This window comes from Cucumis sativus, chromosome 7 (assembly GCF_000004075.3).
Source record: "Cucumis sativus cultivar 9930 chromosome 7, Cucumber_9930_V3, whole genome shotgun sequence".
In the NCBI taxonomy this organism is placed as follows: domain Eukaryota; kingdom Viridiplantae; phylum Streptophyta; class Magnoliopsida; order Cucurbitales; family Cucurbitaceae; genus Cucumis; species Cucumis sativus.
In genome coordinates this window covers 6,978,609-6,996,621 of record NC_026661.2, presented here as the reverse complement: position 1 = coordinate 6,996,621, position 18,013 = coordinate 6,978,609, and the positions used below count along the sequence as shown (strand labels likewise).

The following is an 18,013-nucleotide window of genomic DNA, read 5'->3' as shown; positions in this document are numbered from 1 at the left end:
TCAGACAGTAAGAACTGCAAATGGAGAGAAAATGAACCGGCAATGGTTAGGCTCGATTAAGAAAGGCATTCCAATTGAGGTAAATATCTTGAATGGAAAAATTAGCAGACTCATTTTTTAATGAACACCAAGTTCAATTAAGGTTGTACTACTTGATCAGTTAACGCTGACCAGATCCATCTAAGTTGGCAAACGGATAGAGAGATGCTTCTGCCGGCTTTACATCTTCAATGAAGCAACAATCTCCTTCATGTCAAATGCAATAGTGTGACTAGTCAATTTTCCAGCTAACCACCTCCATGGTGATCTCTGAGACTTAACAGAGAGGACTGCTTAAAAAACCTGGCTGTCGGAGAGGGGAGATCGGAAGGAGTGGGGTGGAGGGAGGGGAGAGGAGAGGAGGAGAGAGAGAACTTAGAGCAGTTTTATGTTTATTTAATGAACGTACATAAAAGAGAGAAGTTTGGATTTCTCATATGTCTTAAATCTCCAAGTTCAATTAAGGTTGTACTACTTGAATTCTGGCTTATCGTTGGGAGTCCCGATGTGCAGTAGTACACATCATGCTTCGACAATGGATTTTTGATACTTTGCCCCCAATACAATCTTGTTGTCACCAAACAAGTTCCTTGAAGTACCCAGTATAACATATCATGACCATGCTTCCATAATTAAAAAGATAAGACAACCAAAGTACTCTTAAATCGAAGAAAAACATTGCTGCAAAAACAAGTATACCTCCACAAGTTTCTCAACTTTTGTAAAATGACAACCAAAGGAGGAGTAGCGCATGCCATACAGAAATGGTGCAAGATATACTCTGAGTTTGTTCTACAGTAAAGGAATTCACAAAGTCAGTTAAAAGTGATTGTTCAAAGAAAAAGAATTCAACGATGCTAACACATTTAATTCAAATACACAAAAATTCATTGAAGACCAAGAAAAAAGAACAAGACTTACATTGAGAAAAAAAATAATTATATAAGGAAAGACCAAAAAAATCAAAGCTCACACAAGTGAATCCAATTAAAGAAAGAAACTCCAGTCAAATAAATTACAACCTAGAGGACAGATGAAGAAGAAACTCCTCAATCATCTTCGTGATCTCTGTGTCTAATGTTTTTCAATGCTCAAGGCATAATAAAGCACAATAGTCTTTTAGGGCTTAAGTGCAAGGCGGAAAAAAAATGTGGGTTTTTTTTTAAGGTGCAGTCTCTCTATATATAATACAAGATAATATAAAAATACAAGATAAAAAAGAGGATAGTTGAATTGGGAATATAAAAGAAAAAAAATAAAAGTAACCATAGGGAAAAAAAATATTCCATTTAGGCCAAGCAAATTTTATTATTTATAATTAATATGGAAGGAAAAAACCCTAATAATTACTTTTTTAAAATAATGAAAAAAAACCCCAATGCCTAGGACATTGGGCCGTAGGGCTTCACTGAAAGCACCACATCTGATGCACTTGTGTGCAAGGCGAGGCACTATGCATGCGCCTAGGAGGCTTTCTAAAACACAGCATGTGTCTAGCAAAAGGAAAGTCAAACACCTCATAGAAACAACTCCAAACTAACCAAACAAAGTCATGATTCAAAAAGATATGATTGAAGTCTTTTTTCTGCCCACCAATACAGAATGTGAAAAAGCAGCCCTACAAAAAGGATCATCTTTCTAAAAACCAATCTAATCTGTAAAAGTCTTCCTCTTTTCAGCCTCCTCATAGTGTTCTTCCTCCTATGATCTCGAGTTTGTCTTGGTGCAAGTTTTTGGTCGCCTTTTATTTAGAAGGATGTTTAGTCTTGTATTTGTATTTGTATTTCCCTGTACTTCTTTTGTGTTTGTTTTTCCTTTAGCCATTACTCCTTTGTTACGGGTTTTAGCTTGGTTGGATATGATGAGGGTGTTAAGGGGGTGTCAACCTAGTTGAGATGTCTAGGTGCACCCCCGATCGATCCATGCTTACATGCTCATTGTATAATTCTTTTGTATTATGAGCTTTTGTCTCATTATTATTATATTAATATTAATAAAGAGGCTGTCTCCTTTTTAAAAGAAATATCTGTAGAAGTTTTCCATGATTGACTTACCACAAACAGAAGTGCTAAGTCTTCTAGAAAAATTTTACAAAATCTCTAGAAGAGGGAACTGCATTCTTAAAATTTTCACAAAAGCTCCAAAAGAGGGAACTACAAGAAATACTTTTAGAAGGATTCAAGCTCCAAAGAGAAACAATCCTTCTCCTTCGTATTAATATCAAATGTCTCGTTCGAGGATACAAGAGCCACTATGTCAGTTGCTTCTCTATCAAACAACAAATGACAGAATCCCAACAATATCCTAGAGCTACTAAAACGAGAAAAGGCATCTGCCACCAAATGATTCAGCATAAGGAAAAAGATGTAAACAGGAAAATAGAGAGCAGGGGCGAATGTCTAAGATGAAAGCACAAAATAGTTCAAAACTTCGAAAACACAAAATATTAGTCAGTATAAGACCATGCTTTGTCAAAAATTTCGTCAAAGCAGCTGAGCAAATAAAGGCCTAAGAAATTTCTTTAGAACAGTGCAATAAGAAATTGTAAGCACCTTCCACTTAAATATGTGGTTAAGAACTTCAGGCTCACAAACAGCTTCTGCATCCTCAATGCAACATCCTTCATCAAGCTTGCGCAGAGCAGCTCGAACAGCCTAACAACCAAAACAGTAGACCATTAAGGGATAAGAAACCACGAGATCACTTTAAGGATACAAAAGTTAATAATTTTCTTACCACAACTGACCCTTCCAACTTCCCCATCTTAATTGTCTTGTCCACTACATGTTTTAAAGAATATGCATGAGTAGATGGGACTTTGTGCTTCTTAATTACATCTTCCAAAGTAATTGACGATGCAACATTTTTCATCATGTCCATTAACCTAGGTTAAAAGAAAGAATATTTTAGAAACAAATCCACTTTACCAAACATGCAAGCGTGCACTTTAGGGAAGTTTATAACTGTTGTCATTCCTTAATTCATTTTTTAAGGGTGAGGGCATCAAACCAAATGTGAAGTACAAATGGCAGTTACCTCCTCTCCGAATTGGCATCTAATAGGAGCATCCCACTTCTATCCTCCTTGTAAATCTTACTTGGATCAAATCTCTTGGTTGGTATGGCAGACTTGCCAACTAAGGAGGATTTTTTCACTTTGATCGTCTTATCAATGTCCATGAGGACAGATTCTCCTTTTTGATTCAAACAGTTTTTGAAATGTTACCCAATTTCACATTTTTAGACTCAGAACTCCACAATGATTTCGCAGTCACTTTACCAAGAAGCTTCCCATCAGATGAGGACCTCTCAAATGATTTGGATACTTTTGCAGCAGATTTTCCCTGAAGGTCATCTGGCATAGATCCCTTCTTTGATACAACATTCTCCCTACTGCCACGAAAAACTATCGTCTTCCCTCGTCTTGTATCACTGATAGGAAGTTTCCTTTTCTGAATGGGAAGCCTACTCTCTTCAAGACCAGGAAATTTTATATGGTCTCTAGCAGGAGTCTCAATTTCTTCATCAATCTCGTGGTCCCTGGTCAAATTAAATGAAAAAAAAACATTAATAGGCCAATACTGATTAAAGGAAATAGTAGTAACAGCTGACACAGCAATCTTACAAGCAATATATCAAAATGTGATTAGGTAATAGCTTTTCCCATGCCCTGGTCGGGTTTCACCATCCTCAGAACCTTCAAAAGTGATTTTCCTAACAAAAACAATGCATTCTTTAACCAATTAAGCACCAGAACTTAAAAAATTACACTCTGATTCACTATATAGAAATTCAAAGGATACCTTGGTAAGCATTTCCTGTGGTATGATTTTGGACACCGTCGACAAACAGCAAACTGTAGTTCCCATATTTTCTTATTTTCGCCGAGCGCACAAACAGAGCACTTATGCACAGGGCATGAGAAAGATTCTCCAGATGCAATCTTCTTCTCAAGGTCTCCAGCGGCAACTTTATTCTCCGGATGAAGCAATCTTGAAATACATTTAGGATGATAAAAATAACCACAAGTTGCATTTACGCATTGGAAGACCTAAAGAGCAATAGTAACTCATATTAGGTAATAATCAGAGACTGATGTTTAACATCATAAGTAAATCTCTTTTTTTAATAAGAAAAGCATATGTATATTCAACAAAAAAAGCCAAGAAGGACCATCTAAGAGGAAAGGGTTGAGGAAACCCCCACCCACAAAACTAATAAAGAAGAGCCTAGCAATTATTAATACTCATTAAAAGATCTAATTACAAAGGGAGATATGAGCTATTGGCAAAATTAACAATGTGTTAGAAAGTTGCTAACAAGAACAAGATATTAATTTATTATAATGAACTATAAGAAAATACAAGATAAACCCAAGTATAAGGCACTTGGAACCTCCCTCTTGAGTACTCTCACCCAAGCCCTAAATCACTCCACATAATAACCTCTCTCTCTCACTTACCCTCCCTCCATTTATAACAAGATGTAACCACCCTAGTAACCACACATAATAGCTACTAGTAACCACACTTACACAATAACTACTAGTAACTTCCTAAGTATCTAATTACCCTTATACCCCTAACCCTATACTAATCTAATTACCCTTATACAATATAAACCCATGTATACAAATGTAGGTATCTAACACAATGCTAATAAATAAATTACATTAAAACTACAAAGATTCCAAACCTACAAACAAGAAACTAGCAAAAAAAGTCAAACAACTCAAACCCAATCAAAGGGTCGACAAAATTATGAACCAAAAGATTGTGAAAAAACTCTAGTGTAAATGTAAAGATGGAAAGATATTAGGGTTCACCTAAGTTCATTATGATTATAATAAACAAAAACAAATTAATAAAACAAAAAAAAAAGGGAGCCAATGTCTATATTGCGCAGGATTCATATAGTAAATATTCATACAATACGTGAAGGATAGCCATTTTAGTAGTGAAGTGTATGGTCAATCGATTTTATACCTACAATGAGTTATTTTTAGAGGAGTTTCATTGAATCTTTAACAACTTTCCAAATATAAGCAGAGTACAAATAAACTTGACTTTGTATTACTCTCTTTGTATAACTCTCTTGTACTTTGAGTGCATATTAATAAAAAAGATTTGTCTCCGTTTCAAAATAAATAAATAAACTTGACTTTGAGGGTGAGTATTTTTTGTTTATATGATGATAAAACCAATTTCAATGAGGAAAAAAAAAGAGAGAATAGGAGGCTAACCAAAAGCCAGCCCACTAAAAGGAAGGGAACCCTCTAGAAAAAGGGACCCAACTATGCAAAATAACACCTATAGAATAATTACAAAATTCCTTCGAATTCAAGGCCCACAAAGAAACATGATAACGTACAAGGGACCAAATCTCACTGGGGACCCTCTCCCCACCCCTAAAAACCCCATTGTTCTGCTCACCCCACACCACCCATAAAATAGAACACACCCCCATGACCCAAAGGAAGTGCCCTTCTCACTGGTCAGGGTTGAGAAGGAACTCCTCAAGCAACGCACACACATCTCTATGTCAAGTCCCCCCTAACGCCAAATGTCTAAAACAAAGAGTTCCAAACCAAGCTGGAAAACTCACAATGCCCAGAATGTGGTCCAGATCTCCCTCCCTTTTCTACAAAGAATGCAACAAGAAAGGACCTACAAGCGAGAGCATCTTCCTCTTAAGCCTATCCATCCTGTTTTTTTTCTTTTTACGGTCGTGTAAAACTTGCCAACTAAAGAACTTAACTTTCCTAGGAATCTCAATCCTCCACAGCACAAGAAAACAGATAGACCTAGGGGAGAACCACTTCACCCACGTCTAAACGAGTGGCCCTCAAGTACCTCTATTGTTTCCCTATAGGAAAAAGCACAACAGAACCCAAAAGAGAGGGAATACGAGCTCCTAGACCACACGAGAATATCAGCAACAAAACAGTGTTTGTGATCAAGAAAATGATACGAAAGAGGGAATAAGAAACAGAGAGGTCTCTCCCCCATCCAATGGTCTTCCCAAAAGTAAGTATCTCTCCCCCATCCAATGGTCTTCCCAAAAGGAAGTATCTCTCCCCTTCCCCACCACACAATGAATGAATTGAACAAAAGCAAGGAGATCTTTCTAGAAAATCTACGAGAATTCTTCGAACAAAAGATAATTCAGTATTTGTCCATACATGAGGGGAAGACTTCCACTTATAGAGTTTTAATACAAGTGGTGGTAAAAAATGGAATTAACCTAAGACTATGACCCAGCTAACCACATTCTTCTTACATCACCACTTTCCCCTTCTCCCTCCTGATTCAATTGATGCAATCAAGCTCTCTTTCAACCCTAACATCATTTCCAATTAAATCAACTCAGTTGACATCAATTTCATGAGGATCGAGCTCGTGCCATTTCTTCGAACTCAAAGAAAAGCCTCATGGGTTGGCAAACCACCATCTGAAGTGATTCTTTAGACTCTATCACTTTTGAGTTGGTAGCAAAAACATATTCAGGGGAATTGATGTAGAGTGTAGAATAATGGGGGCCAAGGCTTCTGCTGATTATTCAAGTCAAGATATTAGTTTAAACTGGAGTGCTCTCATCTCCATGTAATTGTTGATGGCAACCGTGGATAAGATGGCTCTCTTCCTCTACTACACTTCATAGTCTTGTTTTGCTATTTTTGAATATTCTTGGCGATGGAACAAAGATCAAGAACTTTTCTATTGATGTAGTGAGAAGAAACAACAAATGTTCAAATGAAACAGAAAATCTGGAAGTTGCTAAAAGGTAAGTTCTCTTTGTTATCCCTCCTCCCCCCTCCCTCCTGCTCCCTTTTCGGTTCTCTCTTTTCCAGTAGCCTCACAACGACTACTTTTCAGTCTAACAACGTTAGCCTCCTGGTGAAGTCTACCCACAGACCAATCACTAAAGGTCTGGTGGTTGAGTTTCGTTTTAATTGCACAGGGAAGCTTAGAAGTGAGACTGCAATGGAAGTGGTAAGTTACGAAGTTCTTCAATCGTATTATCGCATTTGGTCAGAAGACGATAGCTTCCTTGTCAAAGATGTGAGCTGGTGCCTGAAAGCATTATCAGTGTTATTAAGAGGCCCAGCAGATTGTTTCTTCCAGAAATGGGGGAGTTAAACCAAGGAAGGTTGAAGTTGTCAAAGTTCAAGGCAAAAAAGGGTTGGGTGTTATGTTGTGTGACCTATGGCCATTTTCAGGTGGACACTCCTTCATTCGAGTGTGTTAGGGAGAAGACAAACAGGGGTGGGTGGCATTTCACAAAATGCTGGAGAATTTCCTTTTCAAAACCAGAGTATATAAGTTGGTATTCACATAAAATTGCCACATCTTTTAATCCAGCCCAGGCTAAGAGTACAAGCTTCACAGATAAAGTTAAATCGGATGGTAACTTAACCCATGATGAAAAGAAAAAAAAGAGAGTGCCATTAAAGTTGATTATCAGGCTGTGACCAAAGATGAAGGAGAAAGCTCTCAAGTTTCCTCTATTTTGAAGAGAGCAAAACAGAGTCAGGGGGTGACAAATAACTCGGAAGTTATTCAAACAAAGTTTGAAAATGATGTAAGAAGACTAAGAGTTAATTGGGTAATTAGGTAATATTCTAGATTAATTCCCTTTTTAGCCCCATTTGTAATAGAAGTCTTCTCCTCTTGTATGAAGCACATTATTCATTCTAATAAAAGATTCTCAATCTTGGTTCTTGGAGGATTTCTCCTTGAGATTACTTAGGCTACATCAGAATAGTTGTGGATAGTTACAATACTCTTTGCGTTGATTATTGGAGAGAAATTCGAAAACTGCTGGAAATCTTTTTCCAAACAAGAATTATCATCAACCCACTATTGGATGAAAATGCTCTTATTAGTTTGGATCAAGGCCTGGTTGAAGATTTCATCAATGAACCTGAGAGATGGCAGGAGATGGGGCCATTTCACCTAAAGTTCGAAAAATGGGATAGAAAAAACAGCCAGCCGTTGGTAATGAAAGGCTGCAGCAGATGGTTAAGAATTGGAAACCTTCCTCTGGACTACTAGTGTAGAAAAACCTTCGAAGCCACCAGAGAGAATTTTGAGGGTTTAGAAAGCATTGCCACAGAAACGCTTAATCTAACCAATTGCAACGAAGCAAGAATTCAAGTTAAACCGAATTTATGTGGTATTATACCTACTACCACTGAAATTACAGACTTTAATAGAAGTAATTTTTTCTTGAATTTTGATGATATTGAGCCTATGGATCCCCCATGTATTTTCAAGGGAAGTCTTATGTTAAGGATTTTCAAAAACCCTATTGATTAACTAAGGGTTAGGCAAGCTTTGGAAGATGAAGATGTTAATGTTTTGTTCTTCCCTCAAGAACTTGATGTGTTTAAATCCACTAAAACAGCTCCCTCCTTTTCAAGAAATCCATTAGAAGCTTTGAATCAAATTCATGTTTCCTCACCGGCGCCGGAGGCCGACAATCTGATTGGAAATGAAATATGTCCGTTAGAAATTAATAGGCTGTATCCAAGGAAGAGAGAGAATTCAGCAGAAGATATCTATGCATTTAATTCATTGGGCTTTGGTCTAACCTCAAATGGTGGAAAGCTCAAATGGGGCTACTTTCCAGCCTAGTATGAACACGAAAAAAGCTTTAACAAGGAAAGAGAATGTGAATGGAAATGATTCTCTGCAAAGTAATTGTTCTGCTTCCATCCGTAAGGGCACGAAAAAGAAATTTAAAAGAGAGCCTGTTGTAGTTCCTCCGTTATTCCTCCCAAAAGACAGCTCAGCAGCATTAACTAATCACTCAAGAACCCTTCCACCTTCCAGCCGTGTTCTCATATCTTCCTCTGCCTTGGAATCCAACTCTTCCTTGCCTTTTTCCAACCAATCAAACAGTACAGTGAATATAGCATTCCAATTGTCCAAGGATAACTCGAATAATGATCTTCTTCAGTCTCCATCTCACAATACGAGTGAGTTCGAAATACCTCAGAAATTTCCGGCTAACATTTGCTTGCATCAACGAATGAAGAGAAACAAGAAGTGCAAGATTCCTAAAATGTCTCAAGGAAGTTCTTATTTGGTTAAGCCTTTCCGAAAACACTTGACCAAGAAAAGGACTTCTTTTAGCAATTCTTGGACAAAAATCACAAACCCTGACTTGCTTGAGGCTGTTGTGTCAAGATCCAAGTCCCTGGCCTAAATCAAAACAGGTCAGCTTCTTTACCTTTTTTGAATAAACCTGGTTCCCATTTCGGATGTAATTCCCAAGAGTCTTTCAATCCTCCTTCTGTGCGAGGATTACATAGCAATTTTCAGACTTCTCATAAAGGTACGAAAGACTTTGATGAAGAGTCATTGGCAAGTGTAAGCAGTGAAGAACAGGAAAGAGGACAATGAGGAGATAGAAATTACAATAAAATGCCAGTTGATATGAACAAGGCTTTAAGTATTTTATTCCAATCTGAAGAGGTTCAATTACTTTCCATTAAGAAAAGCTTTCCTTTACTCCACTGTAAAAGAAAAATACATACCTAAAAATTGCATTCCATAGTGGATACCTGTGAAATCTCTTTAGCCTAATCCAAAGGAAAACAGGTCATTCGGTGGATATCCTCAGGGTTGAAAATTGAAGATTAGCTATTGAATTGCATGATGATTTGGACAAAAACATGGTGGCTGATTCTTAGAAGTTTTCAAAAGAAATTAGTCCAGACATACTACTAATTCAAGATTCTAGAATGGACAGCTTCGTTAAAGAAGTCATAGAAAGCATATAGAGCTCAAAAGATGTCGGCCAGATTTTAGTTGGAAGCTTTAAAGATTTTCAGGGACTTTCTTACAAGGTGGGTTGAAGGTTTTTTCAGAAAACTGACATTGCTAAAGCTGACTTCTCTTTGATAACTGGAGTAATGAGTTGAAGGCAGTGCTGGCAAGTTTATGTGGATTGGAAGAAGACTACTTCCAGATCCTCTGGACTTTGGATTGTGTTGGCAAGTTAGCTTTGAGGCAGCTGTTTGCATCTTCTTGGCTTTCATTTTCTCCTATCATCTTGAAGATTTGGATGTGCAGTACTTTTTATACGAGTGGAGTGGGCTAATTTTGAGAGAGTGTTTAAGTATTGCTTTTTACTTAGCTTTCTACTGATGTACTGTATTGTGTGGCTTTGATTAGCTCGTTTATTTTCTGATTCGGACTCGTATTTAAGTTTCCATCATATTTATGTTGCCCGATTATAGTCTTTGTTTATGTTTTAGCTTGTTTTTTCCCTTAGTTCTTTTGGTTTTGGTATAATACTCTTGTACTTTGAGCTTTAGTCTCATTATCCTTCATAAAGAGGCTTATTTTCGTTTCAAAAAAAAAATCTTGGCAATGATTGTAATTTTTAAGTTATTAAGTTATTTGCAAGTTTCTTTTCAAGGTGTTGATGGTACTAATGGGGTGTCAACCTAGTTGAGATGCCCGGGTGCACCTCCTGATCCACAGCTTTATGCTTGTTGTTTCCATTGTACTTTGAGCATAGTCTCATATCATTATTTTAATGAAAAAGCTTGTTTCTTGTCAAAAAAGGGTGCTGGTGCTGGTGGTTTCAAAGGGTACATAATGGTGTACAAGTTCGATGCCCTCTCACTGATGAAGGCAAGGCGAGGGCTTTTTTTCTCAAAGAAGAAAGGAGTGGGGAGTGGGGTGTGGGTTTTTTTTGCTTATGAAGCATGAATACTCCATGTGAAGCAAAAAATCGTATCAAATACGTATCAAATATCAATACTCCTAAATACTTCCCATATACATATCGGATAAGTGATTTGACATATTTGCTTTTAATAAAAAACAAATATCAAATGCACTTCTGAAGTGGACACGTTGGACCTTCTAAAAAGAAGGCATCTAATCTTTCCCAATCCAAACTAGGTAGCATATTTAAAAAGCCCATTGCCCCCACCCAAAACTAAAAGGAAAAATATTTAAAAAGACCAAACTAGAATCATCTAATCTTCATCCATCCCGCCTAAGTCACACAAAATAACCCACTTAAATATCTTTAACAATTCAATGAAGAAGTTTTTCATTTATCCTCGTACTTCTCTCTCTAATCTTCTTCTCCTCTGTCATTCTAACTCTGGTGCGCCAACCTTTTCTATTCTATTCCATTGCAATTGTATTTCAATATTTTTTAAGAGAAATTGTATTTCAATACCTTTGATAGTACTTCTGGTAAAGTATTTTGTAGTATTGTCATCAACTAGACCAGTGTTTTAAAAAGCGCACTAAGCGCGCGCGCCTAGGTGCGCCTAGGCTCAAGGCGCCCACTTGGAGCTTATTTGTGAGGAAGTGCGGAGAATTCTAAAAAAGCCCAAGATTAGCGCGCGCCTCAAAGGCGCAAGTCGAATTAGGAGTGGGCTATTTTTATAACTTATGGGCTGGGCTTTAATTATAAAAAACTATTATTATCTAAATTTTTTAAACCTATTACGTGAAAGTGAAGAAACAACCCTTCACCCTTCTCCTCCCGCGCATGAATTTTCTTCAACACGACTCTTCATCTACTTTTTCGGTTCTTCCGTTCTGCTTCTACTTCAAAACTTTTTGCTTCCTTTTCCACCCTTCTTCTTCACACAAAACGTCAACAAATCTATTTGGTGCTGCGGCTGCCATTACTCTGTTTTTTGGTGCAAAAACAGAGGAAAAGAGAAGACAATAATATTCTGCTTCAGTTTTCACCTCCTCCATTTCAGCTTTATCGCGGGTGAGTATCTCAATCGTACGTTGTAAACTTTTTGCCTCCTCTTGGATTAGATTTAAATTCACATCAAGTGAATCTCTTTGTTCAGTTAACATCTGCATTGCTTTCTCCTTCTTCTGTAACTCTTTGACAAGAACATCAAACTCCATCAGCATCCCACTTTCTTTCACCACAGCTTATTCAATTCTCATTTGAAGCTCAGAAATTCTCTTCCCGTTCTCTTCCTTTTCCTGTTTGAAACAGAATGTACTCTGTTTTAATTGAGCAACTTCCTTCTCTAACTTCTCAAATCTCAACCTCCATTTCCAGCCCATTTTTTTCCTTTTCAATCTCACCTTTCTCCTTCATTTTCACATCCACTTTCCTCTCTAAATCTTCAATTACCCTGCCTGATTCCTCCAACAACTTCTTAATCAATTCATTATCTTTCGTCAGATTCACATTCAAAATCTCACATTCCTTTTTTTCACTCAACAACTTCTTCCATTTCGTACATGCTTTTCAAAGGATTATTAGTTTTTATCCTTTTACTTTCATTTAACATATTGATTGCTCAGAATGGTGAAAAGAACAAATTGGATGAACGAACTTGAAATGTTTTCTATCTATTGCATCTTTTGGCTCTATTGTCATTTCCTCTAATTTGGTTGCTAAGAGAATGGAAGGTGGATCCTCTCTTTCATTTTCGAGAACTAAGTTTCCACCTACAATTCCAATGAAACTCGAGAGGAATGAGATGAAATATAGCAGAGGATTGAGATAACTACAATCAAGTTTTGACCAAAAGTCTATATTTCATGCTAAGCATAGTGGGCTATTTTTTTAGATGTCGAATTCTGAGTATCTCTCCTTTGTTGATTTGACATCTTGCATTAAATTTCATACTCTACTGTGACACTTTGTTGTGTCACAGATTCATTTGGTTCTAGTATGTTTTGGTCTAAGTTAGCTATCAATTTGCTGATTTGACGCTACGAACTACATATGTCGTTTTGTGTTTTCATAGCGTGGTATACCCATTGAGTGACTATTGGTTTTGTCTCTTGACTTATTTATTGTGTGCAAGTTTTGGACATCTTCTTCTTTTTATACTTCTCGACCACAACTTCCTTCAATAACCCATCAAACTCAACCTTCATCCCATCCCTCTCACAACACACTCCCCTCCAATCCTCCATTTATAACAGCTTCATCCCATCCATAGATAGCTTCTGTTTTTTTATCTTTTTATAACAGCTTCTGTTTTAAATAGCTTCTGTTTTTTTTTTTTTTTTATAACTTAGATCATAGATGGCTGATAAAAGTTCAAGAAAAAATCCGGCATGGAAATATGGTCAATTGCAAAATGACCAAGATAAAAATACGTTTGTCTGTGGATTTTGTTCGAAAGTAACAAAAGGAGGGGTATATAGAATGAAACAACACCTCGCTGGTGGTTACAGAAATGTCACCGCCTGTACAAAATGTTCGGATCACGTGAAGGAAGAAATTAAAGAGTACATGTCCAAAAAAAAAGAGATTAAAGAACAAAGAAATCTGATTGTGGACATTGATGTAGAAGATTACGGTATCGAGGATGAAGATGAAGGGAGTGTTAGTGTAAACAACATAACAACACCAAGGGGCCCGAGCTTGAAGAAGCCAAGGCAAAAGGGTCCAATGGATGCATTTTTTACTCCTAACCCAGAAACTGTGGTTCAAAATAGAAAGGACAAAGGAAAACAAACTTCATTGAATGGGCCAAGGTTGGATGCACTGTTATGGCTGATGGATGGACCGATAGAAGAAATAGGACATTAATTAACTTTTTAGTTAACAGTCCTAAAGGCACCATGTTTATTGAGTCCATCGATGCTTCATCTTATGTGAAAGATGGAAAGAAGATGTTCGAGTTATTTGATAATTTTGTAGACCGAATTGGAGAAGCAAATGTTGGACAAGTAGTTACCGATATTGCCTCAGCAAATGTGATGGCAGGTAAGAATGTAGACTACTTACAAGTTATAACTTTAATTTGTTAGATTTAGTTGAGTTCTACGTTAAATGTGTACTTATTTTCTTTGTTAATAGGGAGATTGTTAGAAGCAAAGCGACCACAGTTAATATGGTCTCCGTGTACCGCTCATTGCTTAGATTTGATGTTGGAGGATGTATACAAGATCTCGAATATTCGAAAAGCATTGAAAAGAGGCATGGAGATTAGCAATTTCATATATGTTCATCCTGGAATGTTAAACATGATGCGATGTTTTACTAACCAAAAGGACTTAGTTAGACTAGCTAAGACTCGTTTTGCTACTGCCTGCATTACATTATCGAGTATACATCGTCAAAAGAATAATCTGAGGAAGATGTTTACTTCAGATGAATGGAAGAATAGCAAATGAGTAAGGACAACAAGCGAAACGAGTAGTTCAGACTATTTTGTTGGCTAGTTTTTGGACTACAATTGTTTTCACTCTTAAAGTATCTGGCCCACTAGTCCGAGTTCTTAGATTGGTTGATGGCGAGAAGAAGCCACCTAGGATATATTTATGAGGCCATGGATAGAGCTAAGGAAGCTATTGCTAAATCCTTTAATAATAATGAAGAAAAATACAAGGACATTTTCACCATAATTGATAAAAGATGGGAGCTTCAGTTGCATCGTCCCCTGCATGCAGCGGGGTATTATTTAAACCTGTCATTCTATTATCTGAATCCTAATATCCAGAAGGATGATGAAATAGTTAATGGACTCTACTCATGCATAACAAAAATGGTTGCTTCATTGGAAGTACAAGACAAAATACTTGCAGAACTAAGCAAGTATAAGAGAGCTGAAGCATTATTCGGACAATCTTTAGCAATCAGACAAAGGGACAAAATATCTCCAGGTAAATTTCAACTAAACGATTACTCAACGATACTAGCAACAAGTTCTTCTATTAATATATTTTTTGTTTGTGCCTATAGTGGAATGGTGGATAATTTTGGACAATCAACTCCAAGCTTGCAAAAGTTTGATGTGAGAATTTTAGGTCTTACTTGTAGCGCTTCTGGATGCGAGCGTAATTGGAGTGTGTTTGAACAAGTTACCTTTTCTCTCCTTAAGTACATTGAGAATGAGAAGCAAAATTTGTTGATTCACTGATAATGAAACTTTCTAATTTTTCAGCTTCATAGCAAGAAACGAAATAGGCTTGCTCAAAGTCGTTTGAATGATCTAGTGTTCATCAAATACAACACAGCATTAAAACATCGATACAACCTACAAGATATTGTCGATCCCATCTCCTTAAAAGATATTGATGATAGTAACGAATGGTTGATTGGAAGATTGGATGACGATTCTGAGGAGGATGATGAGTTGGTATTTGACGATGATTCTTTAACGTGGGGTGATGTTTCTAGAGCTGTCGGAGCAAAAGAACCACCATTCTATTCTAGAGCTAGTACCTCTAGAGCAAAGACTAATGTTTCATGTTCATCCTCGTCTACCACGCAACGCAAACAAGTAAATTTAGATGACTTCGATTTGGAAGAAGAAGATACTGATGGCAATAAGTCTAACGAAGGAGTGAATGAAGACGAGGATCAATTTAGTGATGATGAGTTTGATCTTTAGGGATGAACTTTTATTTTGATTGTTGACTTGTTGTTGAATACTGGGTAGTTTTCTGTTGTGTTTTGTTGTTTAGGCTACTTATATTGGTACTTATATTTTATACATTGTTGCTCTGCTACGAGTGTATATATATATATTTTCTTTTCTTTTTATATATAGTGCTCTTATCAAAAAAAGCTCACGCTTTTTTGCGCCTTGTGCCTAGGCTCCAGAGGACCAATGCGCCTTAGTGCGCCTTGAGCCTTTAAAAACACTGAACTTGACACTTCATGTCTATTAGTGCATTACATTTAGCATCTTTATGTTAAATCTGCATATATTTGATATTCTCTTAATTAAAATAATGTATCTTCAACGTATCCATATCCTAGTTTTTCAAAAATTGGCATATCATTTGTATCCTATTGAATTATCTTATATTTGTATTTGTGTTCATATTTACTACATTTTTTGTTGGAAGAGGAAGAAAAAGGGAGCTGGTGGGCTTTTCCTTCAATAGCAACAACGGTGAGCCGCACAACAATGATGGAGAGGGGTTGAAGGAGGAGAGGAGAGAGAGAATTCAATAAAATTAAAATTAGTATTTTATTCAACTTATTTATATTAATTAATAATATTTTATTCATAGTAATTACCACATGTAGATCCTGTTAATAAAGGGAGCAAAATCAAGCATTTTTAAATGTAGGAGACTCGATTGTTCAATTTTCAAACTTAGACAACAATTCAAAACAAACCTCAAGGATCAAAAGTGTAATTTTCACTTTGATATCTTGTTCAAATTGATTTATGACCCATTTTATTCCCGCAAAGACACCTTCCTCTCTCTCATTCGTGTTTCTCTCTAAGAAAAACATACCCCGCAAAAACAGTGTATATTGAAAGTAAAAAAAATCAAAAACATCCAGTAAACATTATTAATCCATACCTCAGCACCAGAAGACTGATCAGATGAACCTAAATTCCCGCAAGCATAGCACTGGTGTGTTTGTACTCGCAATTCTTGCAAATAAAGGTTTCAATTGCCTGCCAGCAAGCCCATAGATATTGAAGAAAATTAACAAAGGGAGTTTGCAAGCATAGAAAACATACATGAATATTATCATACATCTACTTCTTCTTTAGAGAGACCGAGCGAGAAACAATCACCATCCTCTTCAGTTGCATGAAAGGACCTCATGCACCTCCCATCACAGCTATAAGAAAATCAAAATAGCTTATTAGGCTTAGCTTGATGCTTCTACTTGGGAGAAAATTTCCAATGACTTCTGTAATTATTCACTAGATCATATTATTTTGAACTAGAAACACTTTTGTGTGTGATTTCCTGGTCGAGCTGTCATTTCTATGTCATTCTGAGAAGAAGGCTACAAGGGAAGGAAATTCCATCGAACTATGATTTTAAGAAACAAACAATTTTGCAAAGCCAGTAACCAACCTCGATAATTTAAAGTAGGGGAAAAAACAATATGTGTATTGTGAAAAAAAGGCAGAAGGTATATTAAAAAATAACAGGAGAACAGGTATTGGCAGTTGAGATATAAATATTACTCTCTCCACAAGAAAAAAAAACCTTATCATTTAGTTAAAATCGGACACAAGATCCATAAAATGAATTATCAAATATCAATGGATCACTTTAAACAAAATAGAAAGGAATGCACTACAGAAAATGAATACTTCAACATTTCATCAAAAATAATGAAATATACAAAAAGGAAACCCTAAAACCAAAGAAGATACTGAAAACTATAGAGAGAGAATAGGTACAAAAATTTAGAAAGAACACTCCAAGATGATGCTACAAAACTATGTACCACCATGTATTTTCTTGGCCTTTTCTCTAACAGGATACAATAGAAAGGACCCATTAACGAAGGCATTTACAACATATAAGCAGCAGTGATGTGGGGGAAGGTTGGGGATCCAAAAGCCAAACCCTCCAAATGGAGTTTTCAAATAGGTCATCTATTTAGCAAAATCTGGTTCTTTAGCACAATGTTAATTGAAGATACCCAAAATTTAAAAGAATTCCTACTTAAAGGTTTTATTCATCTATCTCCTGCCCATTATAAGCTTAAATATTTCTTTCCAAACATAACTCCATACAAATTGCAAAATGAAGCACATCCGTAGATAATCTTCCCTATCCTTTGACCATAAGCCTAAAAGATTGGAAATCCAATGTTGACAACAAAGAGCAATCCTTCAATCATCTCTTACACCCCTTACTTTTGTGGCCCTGGTAGAACATTGTTTCTCCTTACACAGTTACAGCCAGTTGGATAACTTTTTTGTAACCTCCTTCAGCATCGGCTTGCTTTCCTCCCCCCTCTTCTACAATATTATCATCTATGAAAGTGTTTCTAATTCAAACAAAATGACAAAGTATACCACTGAAATAACTATCATTTGAACAGTAACTATACTTTTTCCAAAATTATTCAAATTATAATAAATGCATGTTCCACATGCAAAATTTCCTTGTTACTATCTCTTGAATTAACAAGTGGCAAAGACTCGTATTCTGTAGAATTAATTCAATTCAATAGCCCAGCGACTAAGTTGTGCAAAACCAGATCTCTTCTTTGTTGACATTTTTTTAAGTACCTCAACT

General features: G+C 36.5%; 2 protein-coding genes across 4 annotated transcripts; one reads left to right on the top strand and one right to left on the bottom strand.

Moving 5' to 3' along the window:
- Positions 1-477: 477 nt before the first annotated feature.
- Positions 478-16,663, bottom strand: LOC116405142 (protein ENHANCED DOWNY MILDEW 2-like). Of its 3 annotated transcripts, XM_031888868.1 has the most exons (9): positions 16,505-16,663; positions 16,325-16,422; positions 3,842-4,089; positions 3,664-3,752; positions 3,076-3,578; positions 2,776-2,923; positions 2,592-2,693; positions 739-831; positions 478-628 (listed from the first exon to the last, which is right to left on the bottom strand). In XM_031888868.1, exons 5-9 carry the CDS (start codon positions 3,216-3,218, stop codon positions 614-616), a joined length of 501 nt encoding a protein of 166 aa, XP_031744728.1. In that variant the 5' UTR covers positions 3,219-3,578; positions 3,664-3,752; positions 3,842-4,089; positions 16,325-16,422; positions 16,505-16,663; the 3' UTR covers positions 478-613. The 3 variants fall into 3 exon arrangements, with proteins under 3 accessions (XP_031744728.1, XP_031744726.1, XP_031744727.1); XM_031888866.1 differs by having other exon boundaries at positions 478-831; XM_031888867.1 differs by lacking the exon at positions 16,325-16,422 and having other exon boundaries at positions 478-831; positions 16,489-16,614.
- On the top strand, positions 14,332-15,396 carry LOC116405123. Its single transcript, XM_031888827.1, has 2 exons — positions 14,332-14,862; positions 14,947-15,396. Exons 1-2 carry the CDS (start codon positions 14,332-14,334, stop codon positions 15,394-15,396), a joined length of 981 nt encoding a protein of 326 aa, XP_031744687.1.
- Positions 16,664-18,013: the final 1,350 nt, after the last annotated feature.

Coding starts and splice junctions, on each gene's coding strand:
- LOC116405123 (XM_031888827.1), top strand. CDS start 14,332: ATGGATAGAGCTAAGGAAGCTATTGCTAAATCCTTTAATAATAATGAA. Junction 14,863..14,946: donor ATTGGAGTGTGTTTGAACAA/GTTACCTTTTCT, acceptor CTAATTTTTCAG/CTTCATAGCAAGAAACGAAA.
- LOC116405142 (XM_031888866.1), bottom strand. CDS start 3,218: ATGGACATTGATAAGACGATCAAAGTGAAAAAATCCTCCTTAGTTGGC. Junction 2,924..3,075: donor GATGCCAATTCGGAGAGGAG/GTAACTGCCATT, acceptor CTTTTAACCTAG/GTTAATGGACATGATGAAAA. Junction 832..2,591: donor ACCACATATTTAAGTGGAAG/GTGCTTACAATT, acceptor CCTTTACTGTAG/AACAAACTCAGAGTATATCT.